At 38.0% G+C, this 24,378-nt stretch overlaps 2 protein-coding genes across 2 annotated transcripts in view; one reads left to right on the top strand and one right to left on the bottom strand.

Moving 5' to 3' along the window:
• The window catches only part of LOC101855044 (calpain-9), a 25,736-nt gene extending 7,894 nt beyond the window's left edge, over positions 1 to 17,842 (top strand). The window contains exons 6-18 of the mRNA XM_013086620.2: positions 637 to 725; positions 1,036 to 1,113; positions 2,455 to 2,612; positions 3,066 to 3,223; positions 3,561 to 3,772; positions 5,474 to 5,585; positions 6,088 to 6,145; positions 6,465 to 6,523; positions 6,879 to 6,947; positions 7,677 to 7,755; positions 11,442 to 11,558; positions 12,081 to 12,133; positions 12,595 to 17,842. Coding sequence (XP_012942074.1) covers positions 637 to 725; positions 1,036 to 1,113; positions 2,455 to 2,612; positions 3,066 to 3,223; positions 3,561 to 3,772; positions 5,474 to 5,585; positions 6,088 to 6,145; positions 6,465 to 6,523; positions 6,879 to 6,947; positions 7,677 to 7,755; positions 11,442 to 11,558; positions 12,081 to 12,133; positions 12,595 to 12,621 — 1,269 coding nt within the window. The 3' untranslated portion in view covers positions 12,622 to 17,842. The remainder of the gene's footprint in view (positions 1 to 636; positions 726 to 1,035; positions 1,114 to 2,454; positions 2,613 to 3,065; positions 3,224 to 3,560; positions 3,773 to 5,473; positions 5,586 to 6,087; positions 6,146 to 6,464; positions 6,524 to 6,878; positions 6,948 to 7,676; positions 7,756 to 11,441; positions 11,559 to 12,080; positions 12,134 to 12,594) is intronic.
• Positions 17,843 to 20,783: 2,941 nt separating this feature from the next.
• The window catches only part of LOC101854817 (calpain-A), a 24,293-nt gene continuing 20,698 nt past the window's right edge, over positions 20,784 to 24,378 (bottom strand). Inside the window, exons 16-18 of the mRNA XM_005105697.3 lie at positions 22,768 to 22,884; positions 22,363 to 22,415; positions 20,784 to 22,011 (exon numbers count right to left, since the gene is read on the bottom strand). Of these exons, the coding sequence (XP_005105754.2) occupies positions 21,985 to 22,011; positions 22,363 to 22,415; positions 22,768 to 22,884 (197 nt within the window). The 3' untranslated portion in view covers positions 20,784 to 21,984. The remainder of the gene's footprint in view (positions 22,012 to 22,362; positions 22,416 to 22,767; positions 22,885 to 24,378) is intronic.

Raw genomic sequence — 24,378 nt, 5'->3', positions numbered from 1 at the left:
TGTGTGTGTGTGTGTGTGTGTGTGTGTGTGTGTGTGTATGTGTGTTTGAGCATATGTGTGTATTTGAACATGGATCTTTGTATGTATGTGCATATGTGTAAATATATAATGTGTATGATATGTGTGGGGAATAGATTTGACAAAACTTTGTGTGTGTATCTGCTTGACTACTTGTGTGTGTTTGTCTTCTACATATATGTCTTCAGGTGGGAAAGGGAGGAGGTTAATGAATGAAACTATGAGTGTATGTGTGAGTGTGATCCGCACATTTTGTTTGTAATGTGTATTGATTAGTTAAATCTCTGTTCTGGATTGTTGGGGAAAGGGGTAGGGGGGGGGGGATGAGGGTTTGCTTTGTTCAGAGAGTCTGTTTAATAAGTTTGCGAGTAGTTTGGAAACTGCTCCTATTTTAATCTCCACTGTTACTTTTATTGTTTTCCTCTCCTGGAGAAATGCTGGTAAATTCAGCTGACTTACAGACAGCTACTGTGACCTTATTGACTTTCAAACAACTCGATATGTACCAATCAGTGAGTTGTATTGTGTTTTTGTTACTAAATATGAACAACAAAAAAAGTAAGGGAAAGGTAAGTAAACTATGTTTATAATTGTTTTTTTGTTTTTTGTTTTTTTTAGATTATGCATGGACAGTATCCAGTGACTTTGATTAGAGTTCGAAACCCACATGGAGATCACAAGGAATGGAAAGGCAGATGGAGTGAATGGTGAGACGTGTCTACTTTTTGCAGGGATCAAAGTGATACCTCACTTTGTATTCTACCACTGACTATCATTCAAATCCTCAGAAATGTGGAGCAGTAAGACAAATTTAAGAAAATGAAGTAGATAAGGCTAACAATGAGAGTTTCCCCCAATTTACTTAAAAGGTGGTGTTATCTTTTTAGAAATAGTACGAAAACATAGACAGCTGGTGCCTCAAGAAGTAAACCTTAAATAGTTCAGGGTGGGCAAAGCGAAAAAAGTGATAACTTTTATATACTTTTTTAATTGTTTGTTTTGCTTGATTTTGTCCAGGTCACAAGAGTGGCAGCAGATCTCTCCCAGTGACAGAGAAAAACTTGGGTTGATCAAGAGAGATGATGGAGAGTTCTGGTAAGTCTTTCATTTCTGTATCTGTTTTTATCTCTCAGATGGTGGGTTTGGGGTGGGGATGTAAATAATTTGCTCTCCCACCAAGTGTCTTTGACACTTACAGTACTGTCGGCGACTATAGTCACCAGGACGTAGTATGCTCTTACTACCGCTGGCGACTTAAGTCGTCGATGCGACCAGGCACTCTAAACATAATTAAACAACGAACGGACCCACTGAACTGAAGTAAATACCAAAGGAAGTCACTCTATATAATAGCTGAATGGTTGATGAACCTCTATGAATTTTTAAAGTATGTTTCTTGGGCTGCCAAGGTTTTTTTAAGTAAAAAAAATTCTACCACGGCTTCAGCTATACTTGAGGGTTTTTCACTATATGAGCCTTCAGTACTATAAGTATTAATGGGGGGTTTGATCTAGCAGCCTGATTAATGTGTAGTAGGGCTTTTAATCTATTTGACAATTGATAGACACAAATGTACTGAGGGAGGGTAGAGTAGGGACTCATTGAGCAGACTCAGTGTGCCCAAACAGCTAGTGCAGCCCCTTTAATGATGATAATGAAATAAAATTTATGAACACCTAAGTCGTCTTTTGCAAGGGTAATATTTTCTCTGATATTTGTGGTCTTTACCTTCTTTTCATTCTTCTTTTTTCTCTGACCGCCATGTCAAATTTTTCAGCCCTTAACAAATGAACCATTTATAATGTGCTATTTTGTGTTAATTTTATTTTAAAAGAAACACTCAGCAAACAGCTCCAATATATTCTGGGCCCAGAATCTTGAACATTGCCCGAAAAGCACAGTATTTTGTCATGTGGAGGAAAAAGGATTTAAGGGACTTCTGTGGTGTAACGGTTTAGCTCCTCGCCATAGCATGCAGAAGGCGTGAGTTGAGATTTTCATGAGAAGAAAATTGATATCAAGTATCTCAGCTTTTATGTTTGGAAATTGTATTCCTTGAAGCCTGGGTTGGCCCTGACAAGCATGTTCAAAGAAGTTGCCTGCTCAGTAATCTAAATTGTGTTGATGGGAACGTGAAATGTACAGCTTCATTTTTTAAAAAGATTTTGAGAAGAGTTGCTAGCTGTGCTAAATAAGTGTGTACTATTTCTTTATAATTGTCGTAGTCTTTTCTAGTTTTAGATAATAATAGCTTTTCTAGAAATTGGTATGCGCTTCAGCTTTGTAACTGTTGCTAGTCTCATCTTTTGTAGTTTTTGATGTGGAGGTCAGATATGAAAGGGAGAGACAAGTTTAGAGACCATAAATAATGTTGCTTACACTATACTTAGATATTGCTGAACGTTTTTTACATTAACTCTTTTCTTTGTGTTGTAGGATGGACTTTGAGGACTTTAAAGACAACTTTGACAATGTGGTAATTTGTAACCTGACACCGGACTCACCTGTAGATTTTGAGAGGAAATGGCACACTGTGGAGCATCACGGACAATGGACAAAGCATTTCAATGCTGGAGGGCGACCTTCTTGTCCAGGTAAAACTACAGAACTATGTATTTATACAGCAATAACAAAAGGCAACTCAAGACCACTATATCTTATTTTGGTGGGGTAAAATTAATGCACTGCTAGTACTTATATAGCCTATATAAGTGGTGGGTCCTAAGTTTCTGTGGGAAATGACAGTTTCTGATATTTTGAATTTAACTGATAAAGAAGCACAGGTATGTTTGCTTCCTGTCTGGTGCCAATAGATGTCTGTACTCTAAAGGAAGCATGATAATATTTTCATCTTTGTCACACTTTTTTTAGAAAAGGACTGAGGACTTAAGAATTTGGAAAATATAAGTAGGATTGAGATGAGAGAAAAGAAGATATACCCTTTCACAGTCTCTGAATAATACCATAATTTGTGCAATATAAAACTGGTTTTGGAAAAATAAAGTGTATAGATAGCAATTGTCACCTTTTCTTTCTTTTTCCGGTAGCACACTGGTCCAACCCCCAATACTTCCTGAAGCTTGAGGACACAGATGAAGATGACGACAATGTGTGCAGTGCTATTATTCAACTTATGCAGAAGGATCGGAGGAAAATCAAACAGAAGGGAGAGAAGTTTTTGTACATTGGCTTCAATGTGTACCAGGTAACTTCACTGAATAACACTGTATTATTTTAATTCCTGAAAATCTAAAATTGCCGTCTTATTGCACTTTAGGTTAAAATAGTCTTGATACGAAATGTTCTAGACAATATTATTTTTACGTTTTGAGTCCTTGCTTGCGCATTTCCATAGGGCTGGAGATATTTTTTATAACCAGTTGGCACCTCTAGCCTATATTCCGTTCAACTGAAGTGAAAATTGTTTGATGTTCAGGAACCTGTCGTTTGATTTGCAAGTGCTCTCTCTCTCTGTGTTTCTTTACTTCTTCCTGTGAAGCACATCTATTATTCTAAAATTACTCCCATTTCCTCTGTTTCAGTATGAAAGAGGTTATTCTGTTCCACTGAGGAGAGAGTTCTTTGAAACTCATCGGGCCATCGCTACCTCTGGGTCATACATCAACATAAGACAGATCACCAAACGCCTCACCTTGGAGCCTGGAGAATATGTTGTTGTGCCGAGTACTTGGGATGCAGATGAAGAGGCTGGCTTTTACCTGAGATTCTTCTTTGAGAAAGGAAATGTTGCGGAGTAAGTCGTGTGGAATCTCTTGTGTGTGCTGATAGTGATTGGTGGGCCTTGTATTACATTCCTACCTTTCTTCAGTCCTTCCTTTATAGCCTCCTTCAACTCGAAAGCATCCACTACCATGGTCTACTTTAACCCCCCCCCTGTCTTGTTGGCCTGGTGTGAAGATTAGTGTGAATGGAACCAAATTTGGGAGTTATGTTTCAAATAAAGTTTGAGCTGCCAAACCATTTTCTGTCTTGGGCGGGTGAAAAGCCTCCGAAGGGAAACATTTCGTTTCCAGGAATAACAGGTTCTGTTTTATAGAGGTAATTATAGAGGAATTTATCAAGGAGGACCAGGGACATTTTTTTTGGCTCACATTTCTGTGTTGATTTTACTGAAAAATGTTTATTGGAGGCACGAAAATGTACATTTGCAGTTTTCAAGGACTTTCAATCTTTAGAAGTCACCAAACTTTGGCTGCCATTTCCTCACTAATTTTACCTCTGAAACCAAGCCACCATCTGCTCCTTCATTCGCAAATATTTCGACTTCTATTCAAGATGAAAGGGCATTTTTTTCATCGAAAGCAAGACAAATAAACAAGCTTTTAGATAACACCAATAATTCCACTTGCCCAAAAATTTACGAGAGCCTGATTCCACAAGTTTGTGACACAATTCTGTATTTACCTCATTGGTTATAGATATAATATGTACTCTAATTTTAGGAGGGGTTGAGAAAAATAAGACAAATATCCAGTGTTTATAAAAGTCACATGAAATTCAGTATGTTTTACCATTCTTCAAATAGGTGTGAATAGCAGAAGAATATTAATGTTGAATATTCAAGTCATATGGGCACAGCTCATGTATGGACTGCTTTTTTTTTTTTTGGTAAGTGTTTTACAGCTCTCGCTACTGCATAAGGTCATATGAGCATGCGGGACACGTTAAATATTTTCAGTTGGTACGAAATTTTGGATTTTGCGCGGGTGGCGGCCAAAGCCTACTCTTATCGATTTTAGACCACCAAGGGATATTTAATGTGCGCAACGTGCACACGGGACCTCCAAGATTCTTCGCCCCTGTCCAAGAAGGTATGGATCTTTCCTACCAGAAGATCAGGGGTGTGGCTGAAAGACAGCAATAAGGAGCCAAAGAGTAGCAGTAGAAAGGCTGCAGAAAGAGTCAGGAGCCCAGAGGAAGGGGCAAAGGAGGTGAGGGGGTGAGGGCAAACAGTGGAGACGAAAGCAGACGACAGAACATTGCTAGAGAGCAGAAAGAGGTGAAAGGAGACAATTTTAGGGAAGAAAATTTTTCTGTCACTACCCGGATTCTAACCCGGGACCTTTGAATGAGAGGCTCACACCTTCACCTCTAGGCCACGATAGTCCCCAGTATGGTCTACTCTTGCTATTCTTCCGTTTAATATTTCTAAACCTGCTTGTAATAAAGCATGGTTAAAAATAGTAGCATTGTTAATCTGAATTCCTAAAAAATCATGATATTGAAGATATGAGATGGCGCTCATATGAGCTTATGTGGTTGCGAGCGCCGTAAAACCTCTACTAAAACTAAAAAGAAGATATGAGTGCAGCTTTTTAAATTTCTTTTGCGATTTTAGAAGAATATTCAGTTTTTGTTTTTTAGTTATCATGGAACAAAGACTAAGATTTCAAAGCTATTTGCATAATTTCATCACTTTTGATATGTCTAACAGGTATTTCGATGAGAAACCAGAGGTACCAGACATTCCTGCACCAACACCGTCTCCAGAATGGAAAGAGCAAGAGGAAACCTTCAAGAACTTTTTTTACAGAGTTTCTGGAGAGGTAAGCAACTTGAGCTTTCATAGCAACAAAATGCAGCTGATAAAAACCTGTAAATTCTTTGCCATATTGACAGGCTGAAGGGCTCCAACCCAGATGGCCGCTGGAGCTGTAAAGTAGAAATAAATAAAGCTTTATTAGTAGCTGTGCTGTCCGTATTCTGTATGTGAGTGGAATGATTTACTCATGGTGAGGTTATGAGGTTTATATTTGTTTTCTTAAATGGGATGCATTATAAGTGAACTTTTTTCACCTGTTGTATCGTATGAGCTAATTGGTTTTACTTTGGTTTTGTTTTGATTGATCTGAGAAGTATAGAATATATTGTTGTTTATATTAACCTTTCAGTTGAGCAGAAAAAAATCAGCAACATTTTCTTCAACTTATGACTTGTGCAGAGGGATCTGATAAGCTACCATTTATAAAATGAAAATGTTTGTTTCTTCGTAGTTATAACTTGAGTCCACTTCTGTTTGAAATAAGGTATTATTTGAAACTGTTTCAGGACATGGTAGTGGATGCTTTCGAGTTGAAGGAGGCTATAAAGGAAGGACTGAAGAAAGGTAGGAATGTAATACAACTTGGCCTTTCCATCCAAGACTAGCCTTGCCTCTACCATCTAGACTGATATTTGTGTTGTTTTGCGCTTGTGATGCTTAGATTTATTTCATCCATCAGCATTAATTATTCTGAACCATTATTTGATTTTGTTTCTTACAGTGTTCATTGTGGAACTTGCATGGTAACCGTCAAGTACTATTCTATTTTTCAGAATTTCTACCAAAAGTGCTTTCAGCTGATTGAAGCCTTTACTTTTAGTCTAATTAGTTCTGTATGAAATGTTGTCTGTGAGGTTTAATTTCTTTTCTTTTTACCCCTCAGAGCCCTTGCATCGCGATGTCAGTATTGATGCCTGCAAAAGTTTCGTCAGTTTGATGGATGTATCCTTTGTTCACTCTTGAAAATATCTATTTGTTTAAAGTAGTCACTACAATTGCCAAGATTTTATGACATCACTGGCACTGGGATTGTATAGACCGAAGAAAATTTGGTGGTCAGGAGATTTCAGTTATGCAGACTCTACTGTATTTAAAAAATCACTTTACTCTCCTAATGTATTACTAGGCATGAGATAATAATAATTATTGTCTGTGAAAATAATATTTCATCATGGACTTTCTTTCATTTCTTTGGTAAAAAATTTTTTAAAAATGTAACAATGTATTTCAATCAGAAACTTCTTTGTTTATTTGAAGACTGACGGACAGAAAGAAGTTTTTCTTAACTCATTTAAAGGTTGATGGCAGTGGTAAACTGTCTTTCTATGAGTTTCAGTTCTTGTGGCATCACTTACGCAGTTGGAAGGTATGCTGTTTCCTTGTGATTTGGAGTATTATGGTCACTGGGGTAGATGTTTTACACTCCAATCTGAAAAAATTAGATCATTTAGGAGGCAGGCTGCTTCGGCCCAGCCTATCAGAGCCAATCTGGCAGAACTTATGTATTCTATTACCAATGGCAAAACACCAAACCCACAGACAATGGAAAGTGCCATTTAGAGGCTTCAGGAATTTTAAAACAAAACGAATGTGATAAATTGTAATAAAAAGTGATAAGACATTTAGAGTGTGCGGTGTGACTTTGCAGTCTTTAAGAATAATTATTCACAGAACTTGAACTAGAAATTAAATTGCAGTTGCACACATACTTGGGCACACACACACATGCACGCACACACACACACACACATACACGCACACACACACACGCATGCACACACACACACACGCACACACACACACACACACACACACACACACACACACACACATGCATAACAGACATGAACACACATTCATGCATATACATGCACACACACACACACACACACACACACATACACACACACGTACACACACACACACACACACACACACACACACACACACACACATACACAAACACACACACGTACTCTCAAACAAATATACAGACACATTCACTCTCAAATTTATATATAAACCATATATCTTAATTAAGCTTATGGAGCTGCAGCTTAATGAATTACACATTTCTATTTCCCCCTATCCACAGAAAACATTCTACCAGTTTGACATCAATCAGTCAGGGTTTTTGAATTCGAGAGAGCTGAGAGCGGCAATAAATGGTGTTGGTGAGTACCTTTACTTTGTTTTGACTTTTGGGCTGCAGGTTTTTTTTTTCTATTTAATTTCTTTGACGTAAGAATGCCTCTGCTTTGTGCAAGGCTTGGGCAGTAATGTTTTGAAAGAGATAATGCAAAAAGTAAAAATGAATGTGCAAGAAATGAGTATGCTAATGTATTAAGAAAGATTGAAAACTGCCCACATTGAAAATGGCTCATCTGCTTCTGCATTCTTTTCCTAAAACAATCTGAAAAACATAGTTAAGATTTTTAAGGTGGTATCTGTTGAAGCGATCAGTCTTCAATGTGTTGAATACACTTTACTGTGGAGCAGATTTACTTATTTTATTGTGGGAATGGAGGGTCATGCTCTGAAACAAAAACTTTTCTCTAAAGGTGTTTCCGGTCTTGTAGTGCATGCATGGTGTGAATGTAGAAGTTCGCATTCACTTGCAGTGAAATAGGTTTTCAGTTCATGAATATAATATTATCTTGAATCACCTCAATTTCTGTGGCTTTTATCTTTTTTTTTGTTGTTTTGTCACATGTCCTGATTTAGGTGCCGATATTTGTAGGTTGCGTAAAAATATATCGACATGATGCAAATTGTTACATTTCAAGAAAAAAAGAAACAAGAAAAACTAAACAAGAAAAAGGGGAATTTTTAGTTGGTGATGATGAGGATGATAATGATAATGATGATCATGATGACGATGGTGATGATAATGATGATGATACTCTAATGTTGGAAATATTGTAGATGTTAACTTTAAGCGTTAAATGTATTTCTTTTTTTGTTTGGAACTTACTTTGGATCCCTGCCAGGCTGTCCTGGGGGGGCAGGACACAATCCTCATTACCAACTCCTAGCATTTGAGTAACCAGAAATTTAGTCGTCTTCTTCATCCCGAGCATTTAATAAAAGTATGTTGAAAAATCACATGGGGGCTGCTTCTAAGTGATGACATTGTTAGTGTGTTTGTTGCCCTCTGTCTATGCTATCATATTTTCAAAACAGTGAAAGGAGCGTGGTTAATAGCCTTTGTAATATTTTTCATATAGTTAATGCAGTTGCGTTCCGTAACAAAAGATTAACACCTTTAGCTAACTTGTGTGCTTACAAGTTATTGCTGTCGGCTTTTGCCACAGATCCCGAGGCACTTTTGTGATCGTCAGAGCATGTAAAATGCCACAAAAAATGTGGCTTTTATCTAAATCAGGATAACAGCACTGCAAGTCATGAAAACAAAATCGGAGTTTATTTAAAATTGATATAAAATCCTTCGGAGCATCTGCATTAATTAACCGCAATAATTTTTGGCTTAAAAGGAACAATTTTTCAGTTGCATTGGCAGATATGACAAAAATGTCAAAAGTGGGAAATTGGAGTCAATACAAGATAGCACACAGCTTGAGCTGTGCTCTGAGGTGTTGTTTAAGCCTTTTCCTTCTGTTCATTGTTTCTATTATGCTGTTTTTATTTCTGGGTGAAATATATATTAATACGTAACTCTAGAGTGATTTTGGGGAGGTGATCGAGTGCTTATGGGGAGGGAGGGAAGGTGGTTTGGTCAGTAGCTTCCATCTAATATTTCTGTGTTTTGATCTTTCTTTTTACTTATAGTTATTGACAGTTATTACATCAGTGGGAGTCTATTTACTCATCTGCATCTCTCTGTTTTTTGGTTGAAGTATGGCAATGTGCACCACAATACCACTACAAGGGAAAAAAATAACGGGAAAAGTTAACTTGGACCCCCCCCCCCCTTATTCTTGAAAGGAGTTTGTGCCTAATGTCACACTTACTCAGATATGGCCCCATGAAGAGTGGATAATTTGGATGAGTTTACTAGGGGGACCAAAGTCCCAAATAATGCATTGTAAGGTGAGTCAGTGGGGAAATTGCTATGGATGTACAGAAAGAATTGAGGTGACAAGTTAATAATTCATTCTATCATTCTACAGTGGAGTCCACTTATAACGAGTCCGGAAAAAACGAGAAGTCTGTTATAAAGACGCCACTCTGAAGCCCCGTTTTTTTCTCCTCTTTACCTTTGTAAATAAAATACTGCTATAGCGCTATCAGACGAACATGCGAGTCGGTTATAGCGGAATATTGCTGCTGTTGTGCACAGTGCATAGGCCAATTTTACATAACGTAAAACCTCGCTAGTTGAGAAACCTGTTGGTGATCTCGCGAAACAAAGAATAGGAGAGCCCATGTGCGTCAACAATGAAGGCCGGAGCAACTGAGTAGGGAGGGTGTGGCATGCGCAGACAAGCAGAACACATCGTTTGATATGCCAGTGTAAGCCTAGTTTATATTATCAAGGCCTACCATGCCTCTCAGTCACTTCTCCGATGCGGGGGTGGAGAGGTCACAGCAATGTGATGGATGGAGGAGCGAATGTGTAACGTGCGCAAGCAGACAGAATGCACCACAGGGTGCGGTGGGGTGGGGGGAAACACAGCGGGCGAGTTAGCCCAGAGCCCTTCCTTTCTGATCACCAACGTCGAGCTGTCAGTCCACATTGCTAGATCTAGCGCTAGAGAAAGAAACATGATTCGATTTTTGATCAAGTAAGACCTAGAGGTCATGTTGAAACAAAATCGTAATCAGGGGAGATAGCAAAAGGAAATAAACAGAACACCTAACTCATAGATTAGGCCTACTTTACAGTTTCCCTTGAATTTATTACTGGATCTCTTATAGTGAGAATCCTGCTATAACAGACATTTTGCTCCAGTCCCCTCCCTCTCGTTATAACAGGATTCCATTGTATAATGATCTGCGCATGATATCGCTTTGTTACTTTTTAAACTGGCATCTGTAGCATAGTTAGATTATTCAGTGTTTAGTGCTCAACATGTATCATTTTCCAGTGGATTAGGGCAAATGGTTGGGCCTTGTGCGGATATAAAAAGATGTTGTCAACACAGATGGCTGTACATTACATTTTTTTTCTAAAGCACAGTTGAGACTGTATAATATAAGCCAGGGAGAAACCTAAGATCATCAAACGATAACACCCTACTTGTGACACCTGTAAAATCATACAAATCATATGGAGAGAGATCTTTCTCATATCTTGGTCCATTTTTGTGGAACAGATTACCCATGAAACTAAGACAAATAAAAACACTTGATAGCTTCAAAAGACATCTTAAACATTTTCTGTTCCTACAGGCCTATACTTCATAAGCTTTTAACGTTATTTTTCATTATAGTTGTTCTGTTCCTGTGTCTGGATGAAAATAGTCTGTGTGTGTGTGTGTGTGTGTGTGTGTGTGTGTGTGTGTGTGTGTGTGTGTGGGTGTGTGTGCATTAATATATATTGCATGAGAAGAAAGGAAATAGTAAGAAAGGTTTTTTGAAAAATGGGTATTCCAATGTAAAGCACATTGAGCCACTTTTTAAAATAAATGTTATATATTATTATTATTATTATTATTATTTTTATTATTATTATTATTATTATTATTATTTTTATTATTATTATTAATATGGCCATCCATTCTTGAGGAGAAAAGTGACTGAATTAGACTGGTGGCAGTATTACATAGTGACGCTATAATTTTTTTTAATACGCAAGGAGGAAATGGGAAGAAGCCGTTTGCACAGGTGATTGTCTTTACAGGAGGCCATTGTTAGAGCAAGTTTGACTGTATTTCATGCTGGATCTGGAATATTTCAGGTTACAAAATGTCCAACAGGACTTTGGGAAGGCTTATCTTCCGATATGCAGATGAGAACGGCAAGATCAGTTTGGATAACTTTCTGGCTACGATGGCCCGCTTGATGAAGACTTACAGTAAGTTTATGGGAGTTTGTAATGGCGGTGGGTTACTGAAACTGACTTGGAAGACTTATTATAACAGTAAGTTTATGAGAACTTTTACCTGTGGCGGAGAAGGAATTTTTAAGTCGACTGTGGAGCATCTGAAATAGAGATAGTTATTTGACTACATTATTGCCTCGAGTCACTCGGCTATAACAATGATGCTAAAACCAACAACAACAACGATGATTATGAGTGAAATTGATTTATATATCAGAACCCATTCACTTCATCTCACTAACTATTATTAGTCTCATCACAATGATTCTCAGTCCAAAGTTTTTGTTTGACTTTTAAAAATATTTACAAACATGAATGAGCACTTGTTTAGACATTTTCTATCAAGGAGGAGGTAGATGGTCACTCTGGTGTGGTCTACTTCTTTCCAGTTTCTTGTCATTGTCACTGTTACTATCATTTTAATCTGACTCTGGTTAATTAAATTGGATTGTGTTTGTATCCATTTATTAACTACATGTCGCTTGTTATCCACAGATGTATACCATGATATCCAAAAGGATGGCGAAGCTACCCTTGATCTTGCACAAGTATGTTTTTCTAACTTGCATTCCTCTTCTATATCCTTCTCATTTAGTGAAGCTTACTGTTTTATGATAACAATAATGATGAAAATATAGTCGTAATTATTAATGAAATAATGAAAGTAATAAATGATAATGATATCTGTGAATGTAATAATAATGGATTATGGATTGCTTTTATGTACCACATTTTGGCCTTTAGAATGCTTAATGTGCTTACTATAGACTTTACCTGCACACTTAGTCTTCTGTTGCAAATGCGTATATGAACATGAAAACATTTCACAATCACCCCCCCCCCCCCCCCTACACACACACACACACACACCCTTCCCCTCCCACAAACACACTCTTTTCTCTTTACAGTTTCCTCCCTTCCCTCACTGTCTTCCAATCTCGTTCTTAATAACTCTGTCTCACTTGCCTTTTCACCCACTCTCAAATGTTTATATCTGAATGTTTTTCAGTGGCTGGACAATACATTGGTGTTCTGAACGAGACGGTTGTGAACAGAGATGACCAGAGCATGGTAGCAGAACAGAGGACTATATCTCTGCAACAATTTCAGATTCTCAGGAAGTGCCTGTGCACATTGTAGCACTAGTTCAAAGTGTCAATTTTCAGTTTTTCACTTTTTGGACATAGTAAGGTTTCCAGAAGCCTTTAACATTCTACTGGTTTTTTTCTTATGGTAGTTTCGTTGTAACATCGGGATGGCTACCGCACTTGTAACCATGAAATGACTTGTTTGGGCTCCGACACTCAACTCAGTCCAACCTTGTGTTCTAGGGAAAGGCGCTTTGCATGAATTTTTGCTTTCGACTCCGTCCTATCGGAGATGGATGTTAAATTCGGAAGTCATGCCTCTTAATTAAATAACCTTACAGTGTTGCAAGGGGCATTAATTCTATATATATCATTTCGCATTTTGTAGGTTCATTGTGTGGATTTGAGGCCACCACTTCTTTGTTGGCTGAATTATTTTACCTCATTCAAGACTCAATACTTTTGGTAATATCTCTAGAAATGGCAGGTTCCTTAGCCTGTTTCTGGTAGATGTGCCTGTATAGGGTCTCTGAAATCTTGCTCAATCTGCTTGGTGTGGATGAGACTTAACTGGCTTCGTTGACATGCAGGTTATTTTGTAATCGAAAGTTGTTTTCAAACTTGTAAACAAATCAAACTTAGAAATATGGTATGGGAATATTATGTCTGAATAAAAAATGAGCAGTCAGGATGCTTGTATCTCATTTTCAGGACAGCACTTATTTTTTCACTGACTTGTATAGCAGCCTTTGGTTTGAACAGCTGTTTATAAGTATTTATACATTTTAAAGAATCATTTGGCTGCCAAGGATGAACTTTTAGTTTACTAGTGATATTGAACATATAGCACCATGGACTTGAATCCAAGGATAAAGTAAATGTGATGCAAAAGAATGAAGGTTAAATTAGTATTATACTGTGATTTGGTCAATGTTTATCTAGAAATTTACAATGATCTAAAAATATTTACTTTCATAGTCGTATGAAAATTTGTCTCATGTATTCTCATATTCTTCTGTTACTTTCCACACCCCTTTGGATGTCAGTATTAGATAATAATCTTAAGTTGATTTGTGTTCAGTTTATTGTTTATTAAACAAGCCATACCATTCTTTACAGTTTCTACAACTCTTATGTGGACTGTGTGCGAATTTGACTTGCATGATCTGCAAGATTGGATGGGGTAGGGAAATGAGGCTTGCTGACTTTACTCGACGAAAGGACATTAAATTTTACGTGAATAGAATGTACTTCAGTAGTACATGATGTGTGCGCTGTGAAAATGGTTCTGGTAATTATGGACCTCTGAGCAGTGGCCTTGATCTAAGTGAGAACCATGAAAAGTTTAATTTCTTAACCTTTCTTTATTGAAAGAAACAACATAAGTGCTTCGATCAGAGTTCCTGGTATTTTTGTTATTGAGACCGAAATGAGAACCCTCAGGTTTTTAAACAAAAATTTAGTTAGCCTGTAACTCATTTCTGCCTTTATTGGATGTACTTACTTGGAGAACTTGATCTGATGGACAAAGGGAAAAGACCATGATAAATTTACATTTTTTAAAAAGAGCATCGATCTGAGCAGAGAAAGGAGTGGTGAACCATGATTGCCAATGTCTGTTTCAGTTCTGGCTCTTAAGAAAGATACTGGATTGTTTTGTACCCAGAAAACATCACATGGTTGTTCTTGAACAATTGAATCTTGTTGTCGCAAACTGACTTATCCCTAGGGAAATTGGATGGAGTAGGAGTGGACATTGTGAAGATCCTGCTAAAATCTGGAAGTGTCAAAATAGTGCACAGCCCACTGAAAGTCGAAGTCTTTGCCATAATTAGCTTCTTTCCATGCTTACAGAATTTGATAATCACTTTCCAAATGTAACGACTTGTGTGTTGTTACATTGTTGCCATTCACTGTTTATATAGTGGGTTTTTAAAAATCTTATTTTTGTCTGAATGCCATATGAATGTGATAATGTTGATTTGTACTGATATATTCCTTGGAGTTTTTTTGCTTTTGGAATAATATTCAATACGATGTATTACAGATAATGTTGTTATATATGAATATATAAATTTACTTACCAGATCATTTTAAAGCATTTTCAAAATGCTCTGCTTACAACCTATTTAGAATGGTTTAATCCCTTATTTAACTTTCAGTTTTGAGCAGGATTTTTGTCTGTTTTCAATTTAGTCAAACAAAATCTAATCAACTCTTTTGAAGATCAGCTGTCTCATTGTCTCATATTTTCTGTAAGAATTAACAGTTCCTTGCAGAAAGTACTCTAAACATTAATTGTATTGAGAATAACCAATCTACTTTTTGTCAATAACACTGTTAAAGATGATGAACATTGTGTGGAGGGTGCAGATCTCCAGAAAAAAACAACAATAAGTGTGCAGTGTCTGTAAGCTGTACTGCAACTTGTTGTTTTAAACATTGATCTCAGCTGTTGATGCACCCTTCAGCTCCAGCATCTAAGTCCATTTTAAAAGTTCACTGAGTGCCACATATTCCACTGCCGCAATACAACACTGATTATATATAAAGTGTAATCAACCGTAAAATATTAAAAATACCTGCATAATCTCTCTGTTAGTGTGAAGACATACATTCTAAAACTAGTTTTATATAACTCATAAGAGCAATTTTTTTTTTGGAGGGGTGGAATCCTCTTGGAATGAAATTAGTTTGTGATAATAATATGTTCTTGTTTGTGGATTTTTAAAAAATGTACACCTAAATCGTAATTATCATATGACTTTTTTTTTTTTTTTTTACAGATTCTAATACTACGGATGGGTCAATCACTCGACTCAGTCTCCTCAAAAATGAATGTATTTGTTTTCAGTTTCAGACGACCGAGTCGAGCGTTCGGCCTGATCCAGCAGTAGTGGTATAACATTTCATACTTTTCTTTGTTTTATGTATACGATAAATTGTTAAAATGTGCAGATATGTTTTAAAACACCTCTTTTTGAACCGTGACAGCAGGCAATGTTTTGTCCTTCCTTACTCTTGACTTTAGCCTTTCAATTGTTTATTTTTTGAAAGTGTACCCAGAATGAACAGTATTGAGTTGTTTAAGATTAACATTTGATAGCAGATGAGATACTAGGTAGTCCTGTAATGTAGGTAGAATCTCAAATGTTTTTCTATCCTCTAAAAGATGAGCCATTGTAATGCTGAGGTGTGAAAAAATATTTTCAGAAATTTTTTGTATGGCTTCATGATGAAATCAGGCGCTAGTTAAAATTTATGAAATTGAAGAAATGGACTTTTTTCTGCTCCCCGGGCAATAATTATGCATTTTTTAGGGGGGCTCAATGGTAGGTCACACCATTTATGTCCTTTTGAAAATGCCTTTCGGTTCTGATTTTTACTTAAAAAAGGTTGATCAAAGACCCAAAAACTCTAAATTTACAGTTTCTAAGGACATTATTCAGGCTTTTGAAGTCCTCAAACTTTGGGGGCCATTATCTTGGTTAATTTTATCTCTGATACCAGGCGACCTCCACCTCTTTTAATCGCAAATATTTTGACTTCTGTTCAAAGTATTTGGGTATGTTTTTTTAAATCAAAAGCAAGACAGACTCTGAGCGACTCTGGGCTTTAAGTTGATATCAATAAAAATCCATAGGCCCTATATGTCCAAAAACTGACATGTACCTGATTCCACAGTGACGAGACACATTTCTTACCCAGATAGAAAATGTTTTGATGAAAGTTCTACGCAAGGCATGAATTGTCAAAATAGAAGTTCTAATGAGCCAATGTATGTTGAATTGTTTTGCGTGTTTTTGTATCAGTATCAATTCATTTGAGTGGTTGTGTCCATTTACTCTTTTGTTTTTAAGTTCTTGGCCTGCATCTTTTCTTTGTCAGTTGCAATTCTTTTTCCGTTCAGATTTACAGTCTGTCCCATACTTATATATTTCTTATTTAAAGTGTTTGTTGATTGAAAAGCATTGATGTGTCGACATTCCAATTTGAGGATATAATGTCTTGTTACTTTAAGCCGACTATATGATGCACATATTCTGCTTTTCTGTGTTTGGTAACTCTACTGAAATTGATTCTAATCACTTACATTTTGTACAATTTTGTCTTTGTGCTTTAAGCCTTTTTTATGGTGCATTCCGGACCCCTTCTCTTTCACTTCTATTGTATGTTCCCAGTTTTTTTTGTCCATTTCATGTAATTTTTTTTACTATGATACGTACAGGCTACCAGAGTTAAATTTATTTTGATTCTCTTGCACAGAGTGGTCGCTTATTGTTAGTGCAATTTTTAAATTAACTATAATCTGCTCTTCCGTGGCTCCCAAGAATGGTGGTGCTCACAAAATAAGTTGTTTCTGGAAATCAGTTGTTGATAAAAAATCTGCATTATTTTTCCTCATATATTTGCTTTTCATGGGACTAAAATTGATGGCTTATACAGTGACAAGCATGGTGATTTTGCTTAGTCTTTGGTGTAAATAGCACCTGAATGACGATAGCTATAAAAAGCTAAAATTAATGGTTTGATTGCTTTTCTTTGTGTAAATTCTGTCAGAGGTATTCGGGGCCAATCAAAATGCCTAATCAAAAGAGGAACTTAAGATTTAGTTTTGTGAAGACAATGGAAACTCTTCATAATGTGCATGTAAATATTTTGTTGAGAATGAGAAACCTTTTTACAATTTATGAATTTTGCCAATGATGATAGGACACATATTTGTGTACTGTATTATTTTCAGTGATATTTTTATTCAGTGCTAGCGCTGATCAATAAAAGAAAATTGCTCATGACTGCCCCTTTGTGGCTTCGTTCCATGTGAAAACATATTGATACATGTGAAATATAGTTTGCTCATGATGCCCATTCATCAGCTGAAAATCGTAAATGAAATTTATGCATGTATATGTATATTTCAAGAAAGGTTTTTTTCTTTCAATGTTAAACTTGTATATAAAAAAGCATATCTGTTCCATTTGAAAGCAAGACAGTGGTTGTGAACTGTACAAGCTAATCAGGAGGACCTTATTTATTGTGCTTTGGATTTTTTTTTTTTTTCTTTTTGTTAATGTTTCATTTAATGTTATTTGTGGGTTTCATTGAAATGTGTTGTTTTCTTACTCTTGTAGTCTTCAGTTTTGTAATTAAATCAATTGAAAAAAGTAGGCCTACTGATCTTTTTCGTTTTATTTATGTAAAATGAGTAGCCTACTCTGAATTGATATGTGTACAAGCGTCTGTCTAGTGAATGGGGTCTGTTACAGGGAGGTGTGTCCAAAGCGTAATCGAGTAAAAAAATGAGGCCGGAAGGTTTTCGTGGACCCAGTTTGGGCATGATGTGAAGTTTATTGTTAATTTGTATCTTCCAATGTGTCTCCCACAGAGTGGAGGTGTTTTTAAAATGTAATTTGTAAAGTCAGTCTGAGGGGGAGTGTTTGTCGTTTAGCTCAACAGAGGGGACAAGAATTCCTTCGCCAGGAGATCCACCTGCTCGTTTTCTCGGATGCCTACATGGATAGGTAGCCATGCGAACACGATATTTTCCCCCGGTTTCAGTCAAAGCGGGTATTTTTTTAGTTGCAACCTATTTTTTGGGAGTAAGGCGGACCCTCCATAGACGGCACACAACACACAGCACATGGCACGCGTGGGAAATAAAATTAAACACAACCATTTAGAGTTGAACACTCCATTGACGGCACGACACAACCACGGCGAAACGTTGCGTGCCTTGCTTTGCTGCATTGCTCGTTTTTTGTGTCGTGTGCTGCCAAAATGGATGACTACAAGAAAGAAATTATTGAACTTGTGAGAGACCGACCGCTTCTTTGGGACCCCCAAAACCCGGTTGATTCCCGATAATTACAACCCATTGGTTGTAGACGAGGAAGCACTAGGTTCTTCAGTTCATCATACGTTCTGTATGACATTATTAGGTAGTTGAAGAACAATGTCACATCTCTATGTCTCATCAAGGAGCTGAAAGTTCGATGAAACTCTCCTCTACTACTCCTCAATAGAAAATGTTCTCTGCACCACATGATCCGCTTTTTCCTCTTCTTTTTCCGATTATTTAGAATTGTTAACATGATCAGTATCTTCAGACGAATCCATGGTTGTGATGTGTTGTGTTCTGATGTCGTGCTATGGCCTATGGAGTGAGGGGTATTAGCCTGTGGCACGGCACGTGCCGACAAGTCATGTGCCGCGTGCCGTCTATGGAGGGTCCGCCTAAGAGTGTGTACCGTAGTTTGTAAGTGAGGTGATGCAAAACAGTCGGATAGGATAAGGAAAGATTTGCGGGGGCAATTTTCTACGGAGTCCAGTGCCATGTTAATGGCAGTGGCCTACACAGAGAAAATGGAGGCTTCGGGATGGAGTCTCCTCTGGTGTATACCGTTGTTAGAAAACGGAGGGTGGCTCCCACAGCAGAGTCCAATTTAGAGCTATCTGTGAATAATAGCTCCGCACCGGGGTATTTCTGTAAGTTTTTTTGTATTCTGCTTTAAATGTTTTGGTGTTCATGCTTGCTTTGTTGTTTGTGGTGAGCTATAAGTCTACTTTTGCCCTGGTGAAGTGTCACTGAGGTAGGTCGGGGAAAAGAAATTGTTAGACATCTTGTTTGGAAAAGTATGTTTTTGAGGTCCGCAAGGACTCTGTCTCAGGCCCCGAGGTTTTAATTTGTTTACGGTATCTCGGTTTGTTCTGAAAATGCAGTCGTGTGCTGGGTTCTCTGGTGTTGAGCTCGGTTTAATTGCGTATTGTAGTGAGAGTTGTGTGCGTCTGAGTGTTATGTGATGGTATGTTTGCCTCGGCCTGGAGGCTTTCCACTGGAGAAGTGAGGAAAGCACCAAGGGCGAGGCGGAGTCCTTGGTTTACAATAGTTTTGTACTGGGTCTAGCATTTTTAGGACGTGGGGTTTTGACGATCCATAGACTTGACAGCCGTAGTCAAGCCTAGATCGGACTATGAAAATGCATAAGTGAAGATGTTTTGAGTCCCCGCCCCACTCCGGATGAGACAATTTTTTTTCAAGCGTTAATGACTTCTGTCACCTCACACGAAGGTCTTTTATGTGTGGGATGAATGCAAGTTTGTCAAATGTAATGCCGAGGAAACGAGCCTGGTCCCGGACGGGAATCCTTTCCTCGTATAGTGTCAAATCTGGCTGCAGTATACGTCTACCCGGATCGGCAGAAGTGCACTGCCAGTCTTTGACGGGCAAACTTGACACGGTTATTATTTGCCCACTTTTCAAGTGGATTGTTGAAACGGCTGCATATCAGGAAGTCGTCAATGTATAACGAGCTGTCTATGCTATTTTGGAGGTATGAACGATGGAGTCTTATTTCAATTTCGAAGAGAAGAGGAGAAAGGTTGCTTCCATAGGGAACACCTTCCTCCTGTTGGTGGGGACCTGAAAGGGAGGATCCGACACGAACCAATTTCTTTAAGAAAATTACCAATGGAGGCAGGGAGGTGACCGCGTAGGCCGAGAGCGTGCAGATCTCTAAGAAGCCGTACTTCCAGGTTGTGACGAAGGCTTTTTCTAGGTAAAAAAGATAGCAACCATGGGGCCTTTGGCGAACGTCTCGTGAATAAAGGTCCCCAGAATGACCCAGTGATCCAGAGTGGATAGGTTTTCCTCAATCCGCACTGGAGACCGCTCAGCGAGCCCGTCGTCTCCAGAAACCACATGAGTCGCCTGTGAATCTTTTCTTCTTCTATAAGTTTACATAGACAGCTCGTCAGTGCGATTAGTGTGCGATTGGATGGATGTGTGTGGTCTTTGTTAGGTTTGGGTATTGGAAGGACAATGGCGGGTCGCCAAGACTCCGGAAAGGTGTGTGACCGCCACATGTTGTATATGTCTAGCAGGAATGTAAGTGTGGGTAAGTGTCAAATGATCTGGTGTTGGGAGGTCATCCGAACACGGGCTGTACCAACAAGCTCAGGTTTTCACCTACCAGGAAGAGGAATATTGATGCGGGAATCAAACTCAGGTCGTGTGCGGGCAGCTGCAACAACCCTAAACATTCATATCAAAGATACCAGTACATACATAACAGTACAAGTCATTTAACACAACTGAAGCTAACAAATTTGGTGCTTCTTTCCATAGTTTTAATTTCAGCTAACGTCCTTGCGTTTAGCAACGCTCACAACAATCGTCTTTCATTAAACCGAATCCGATATGCTTTTATTATATAAACAAGTGTTGTAACATGAAAGACACTTCTTTGTAATAATATTCATACATTTTGTGTCCAATTCAACTGACAAACTGATATCTCGAGCGAACTATTGACTTTCACATGTAACGTTTTAACAAAGAAATCTACGAAGGGTGCGATAAACTTTGCATCACTGAAAATATCACAAAATAAACAGTACAAAAACATGTCAAATTACATAAGCAACACAGAAACTGGACAAAGTTCTCATTTTGAGCAAAATATTCACTCATGAGCAATTCCTATTGTCTTCACGACAGTAATACTGCATTGCTTTACTAGTTAAATGACATAATAAAGTTGTTTACTTGATTAGGCATTTTGATCGGCATACCTCTGTCAGAATTTGCAATAAAAACTAAACCATTATTTTCTTTTGTAGAGGTACCGGCTGTCAAAATCAAGATATAACAAGAAATGAAATGTGAAAAGGACAAAACCCAACAAGAAAAATCCCTGGAAATGCAAAACAGAAGGGGTCTGGAATACACAGCTTAAAAAAATCACTAAGACGAAGTTGTACAGATTATGAGTCAACAGATTTGATTTCAGTAGAATTAGCAAAAACCATAGCAGTGAATATGTGCAGATAGTTGCTTAAAGTAATAAGACTTAATATCAAACTGATATAACCATACATCAATTTTTTCAATTAAATACTTGTGCGTAGGACAGACAAAATCTAAATGGAAAAAAAACCCCAACAACCAAGGACTCAAAGAGCAAAAGAGAAACCAAAATTCCCTTGTGAATTGGTACCAATACAAAAACCCCTCAAACAAATTCAACCTAATTCCGCTTTGAATCTTGTTCTGTATTTGCGTAGAAATTTATCAAAAGCATTTTTTATCAATGTAAGAGATAATCCGAATACTAATCCCATCAGCAAAAAATAGTAGAATACCCAAGACTGCCTGGCTTGTAAAAATAAAAAAAATGAACAATAGAAAGCTGAAACATTTGAATCAAGCCACAATGGGTACAGGCACTTTTTGAGAATCTGGAACAATTGCCGAGATGTGATCCTCTATTCTGCTACCAAGCTCGGGACATCTCGATTCACAACCGTCTCACTCAGAGAAACAAAGTCCTCTCAAGCCACTGAAAGATGGACATAAACATTCAAGAGTGAGGGAAAGCTGAGATACGGAAAAAGAGACAATGAGAGAATGTGTGAGAGAATGTGTGAGAAAGAAAGTGGAAGTTGGAGGGGGTAGCTTGTACTGTGTATTTCCCATTGATTAACACGTGCGCAGGTAACATTTTAGAGTTATGGAGCACACTGAGCATTCTAAAAACTAAAACAAAGCGATCCTTTGTTATTTCTCTTAGTTATAAATTCTACTGATTGATACTATCATTTTCATTCTTGTTACTTTGTCATGAATAGTTTTACGAATTAAATCGTTAAATCAGCAAATGAATAGTAGGATACAGGCGAGAAAGACAAACCTGTTCAAGACCCAGGATACTTCGGCCATAATTCTGGGTGTCTCGGAACACATCTGTAGATAACAAGTGACAGAAATGTACCGATACAGTGACAAGAAAAATTTGAACCTAACCATATCTCAGACATAGAAATAACACATTCAAACGCATTTTAAATAAAACAAATATGATGAGGCAATTCTCAGAGATGAAGTAAACAGGCCGAGGAATTGAAATCAGATTTTCAGAATCATTTCCGTTGACGTGCTGTTTCAGTTTCTGAGCTACTCTAGGAAAGAATGAAATGATTTTATGTGCTTCTGTAACAACCAACCCCCCCCCCCCCAGTATAGTTGCCCATAAACTTACTGTAAATCTAAGTCAGTTTCAGTAACCCACCACCATTACAAACTCCCATGAACTTACTGTGAGTGTTCATCAAGTGGGCCATTGCAGCAAAGCAGTTATTCAAGCTGATCTTGCCGTTTTCATCCGCATATCTGAAGACAAGCCTTCCCAACGTCTCGTTGGACAGTCTGTAGCCTGAAACAAAATACAGAGTGAAATACCAGGAACGAGGCAATTTTCAGCCTTCAGCATGGACATGTTTTGCCATTTTCTATTTGCCCTCTTCCACTGGAAAATGTAGAGTGCAGAGCAACATGCAGAGTACCTATACACTGAATAAGTCCAACAATGCTACTTCTATAAAATAAAAAAACCCAACCAGATGGCAGTTTTCAAAAAGTCAGACCGATATCAATAGATTATGTAACAGATCATTAAATATGGCACTTTGACTCTCGTCCTATACTCTCGTCCTATTTCAACTTGCAGTGCATTTGAGAAAAGTACTGGCCCCCCCACCCTTCTCGAAGCTAAACCTAGTTACATAAATGGCTTCACTCTGTTGGACACCATGACGGTGTGCAAAGGATCCGATAAAAGAATAGGAAATGAGATGTTAATTTTTTTTAACAATTTGTAACGGTTTAGAGGTGTATATTGCATGGCATAACTCCAAGTTGTAATGATTAGACATGCAGCTGTTTAGATGAGCATAAATTAGTATCTTGAAGGTGAAAGCAAGATCAAAACACAGAAACAGGAAAATTAAAGTAGGACCTACTCATGGTACCCTACAACCAGAGGGTAATGTATAGCCTAGCAAGAAACAAACCCGGAAAGATGTAATACAAGGTAGCATTTTGCTTGGGACACTTACCACCCACTATGAGAAGAGAATGCAAACTATTCACATGCCTGAGATTCAGAGCTCAAAAGCATTCCCACGATGTAAAGCACTCATAAACTTTTTCAAGAGAGATCATTTCAATGGTACAATCTCAAACGTTTCCTCGTCTTCACGTAGTAAATAATGTTAGTTCGAAAAGACTGGTTTTCCCAATACGTTTGTTTCTTTTAAATTCTAAATTTTTATGGGTTGGGGGGGGGGGGTGTAAAGTGATGAGTCAATTTTCAATCTTTCTAATACAGACCAACATAAGGAATGCCATGAAAAACACGGACATCCTCGGGGAATTTGCCAAATTTGCAGTTTTTTAAATCGACTTTGTACGACTCGGCGGACATTCCTCAGTTAAAATTTCTGGTGCACGTCATAAACAGACACGTATGGTCTCAAACTGCTCACTCTGGTGACAAAAAACCGCCGTTTGCTCAAAATCCAGTGGCGCATCAACATGCCACCAAGACGAAAGGTGAGAGAGACTTTCATCGTGCCAAGGCTATGGCATGGCTGCAGGATGGAGTTGGAGCCCGAGAAGTTGCCAGAAGGCTTGCAGTGTTACTCTGCCATTGTCTGCCCGAGGCAGCGCCATCATCAAGCTACTGGATCAGCCCAAGAACACCCACGTGCAGGTCGACCCAAGAAGACCACTCAGAGTGTTTGCTACTGGTCCTTAAGTTATGTTGAAGTCTACTAATGTAGTAGTAGTATAAGGTTTTACGGCGCTCGCAACTGCTAAGGTCATATGAGCGCGCGAAACACAAGTTGTTCACCTCTGCGAAAGTTCA

Source organism: Aplysia californica, unplaced genomic scaffold (assembly GCF_000002075.1).
Source record: "Aplysia californica isolate F4 #8 unplaced genomic scaffold, AplCal3.0 scaffold00486, whole genome shotgun sequence".
Taxonomy (NCBI): Eukaryota; Metazoa; Mollusca; class Gastropoda; order Aplysiida; family Aplysiidae; genus Aplysia; species Aplysia californica.
Note: the sequence above shows the minus strand (reverse complement) of the source record. Positions and strands in the feature narration are given on the sequence as shown.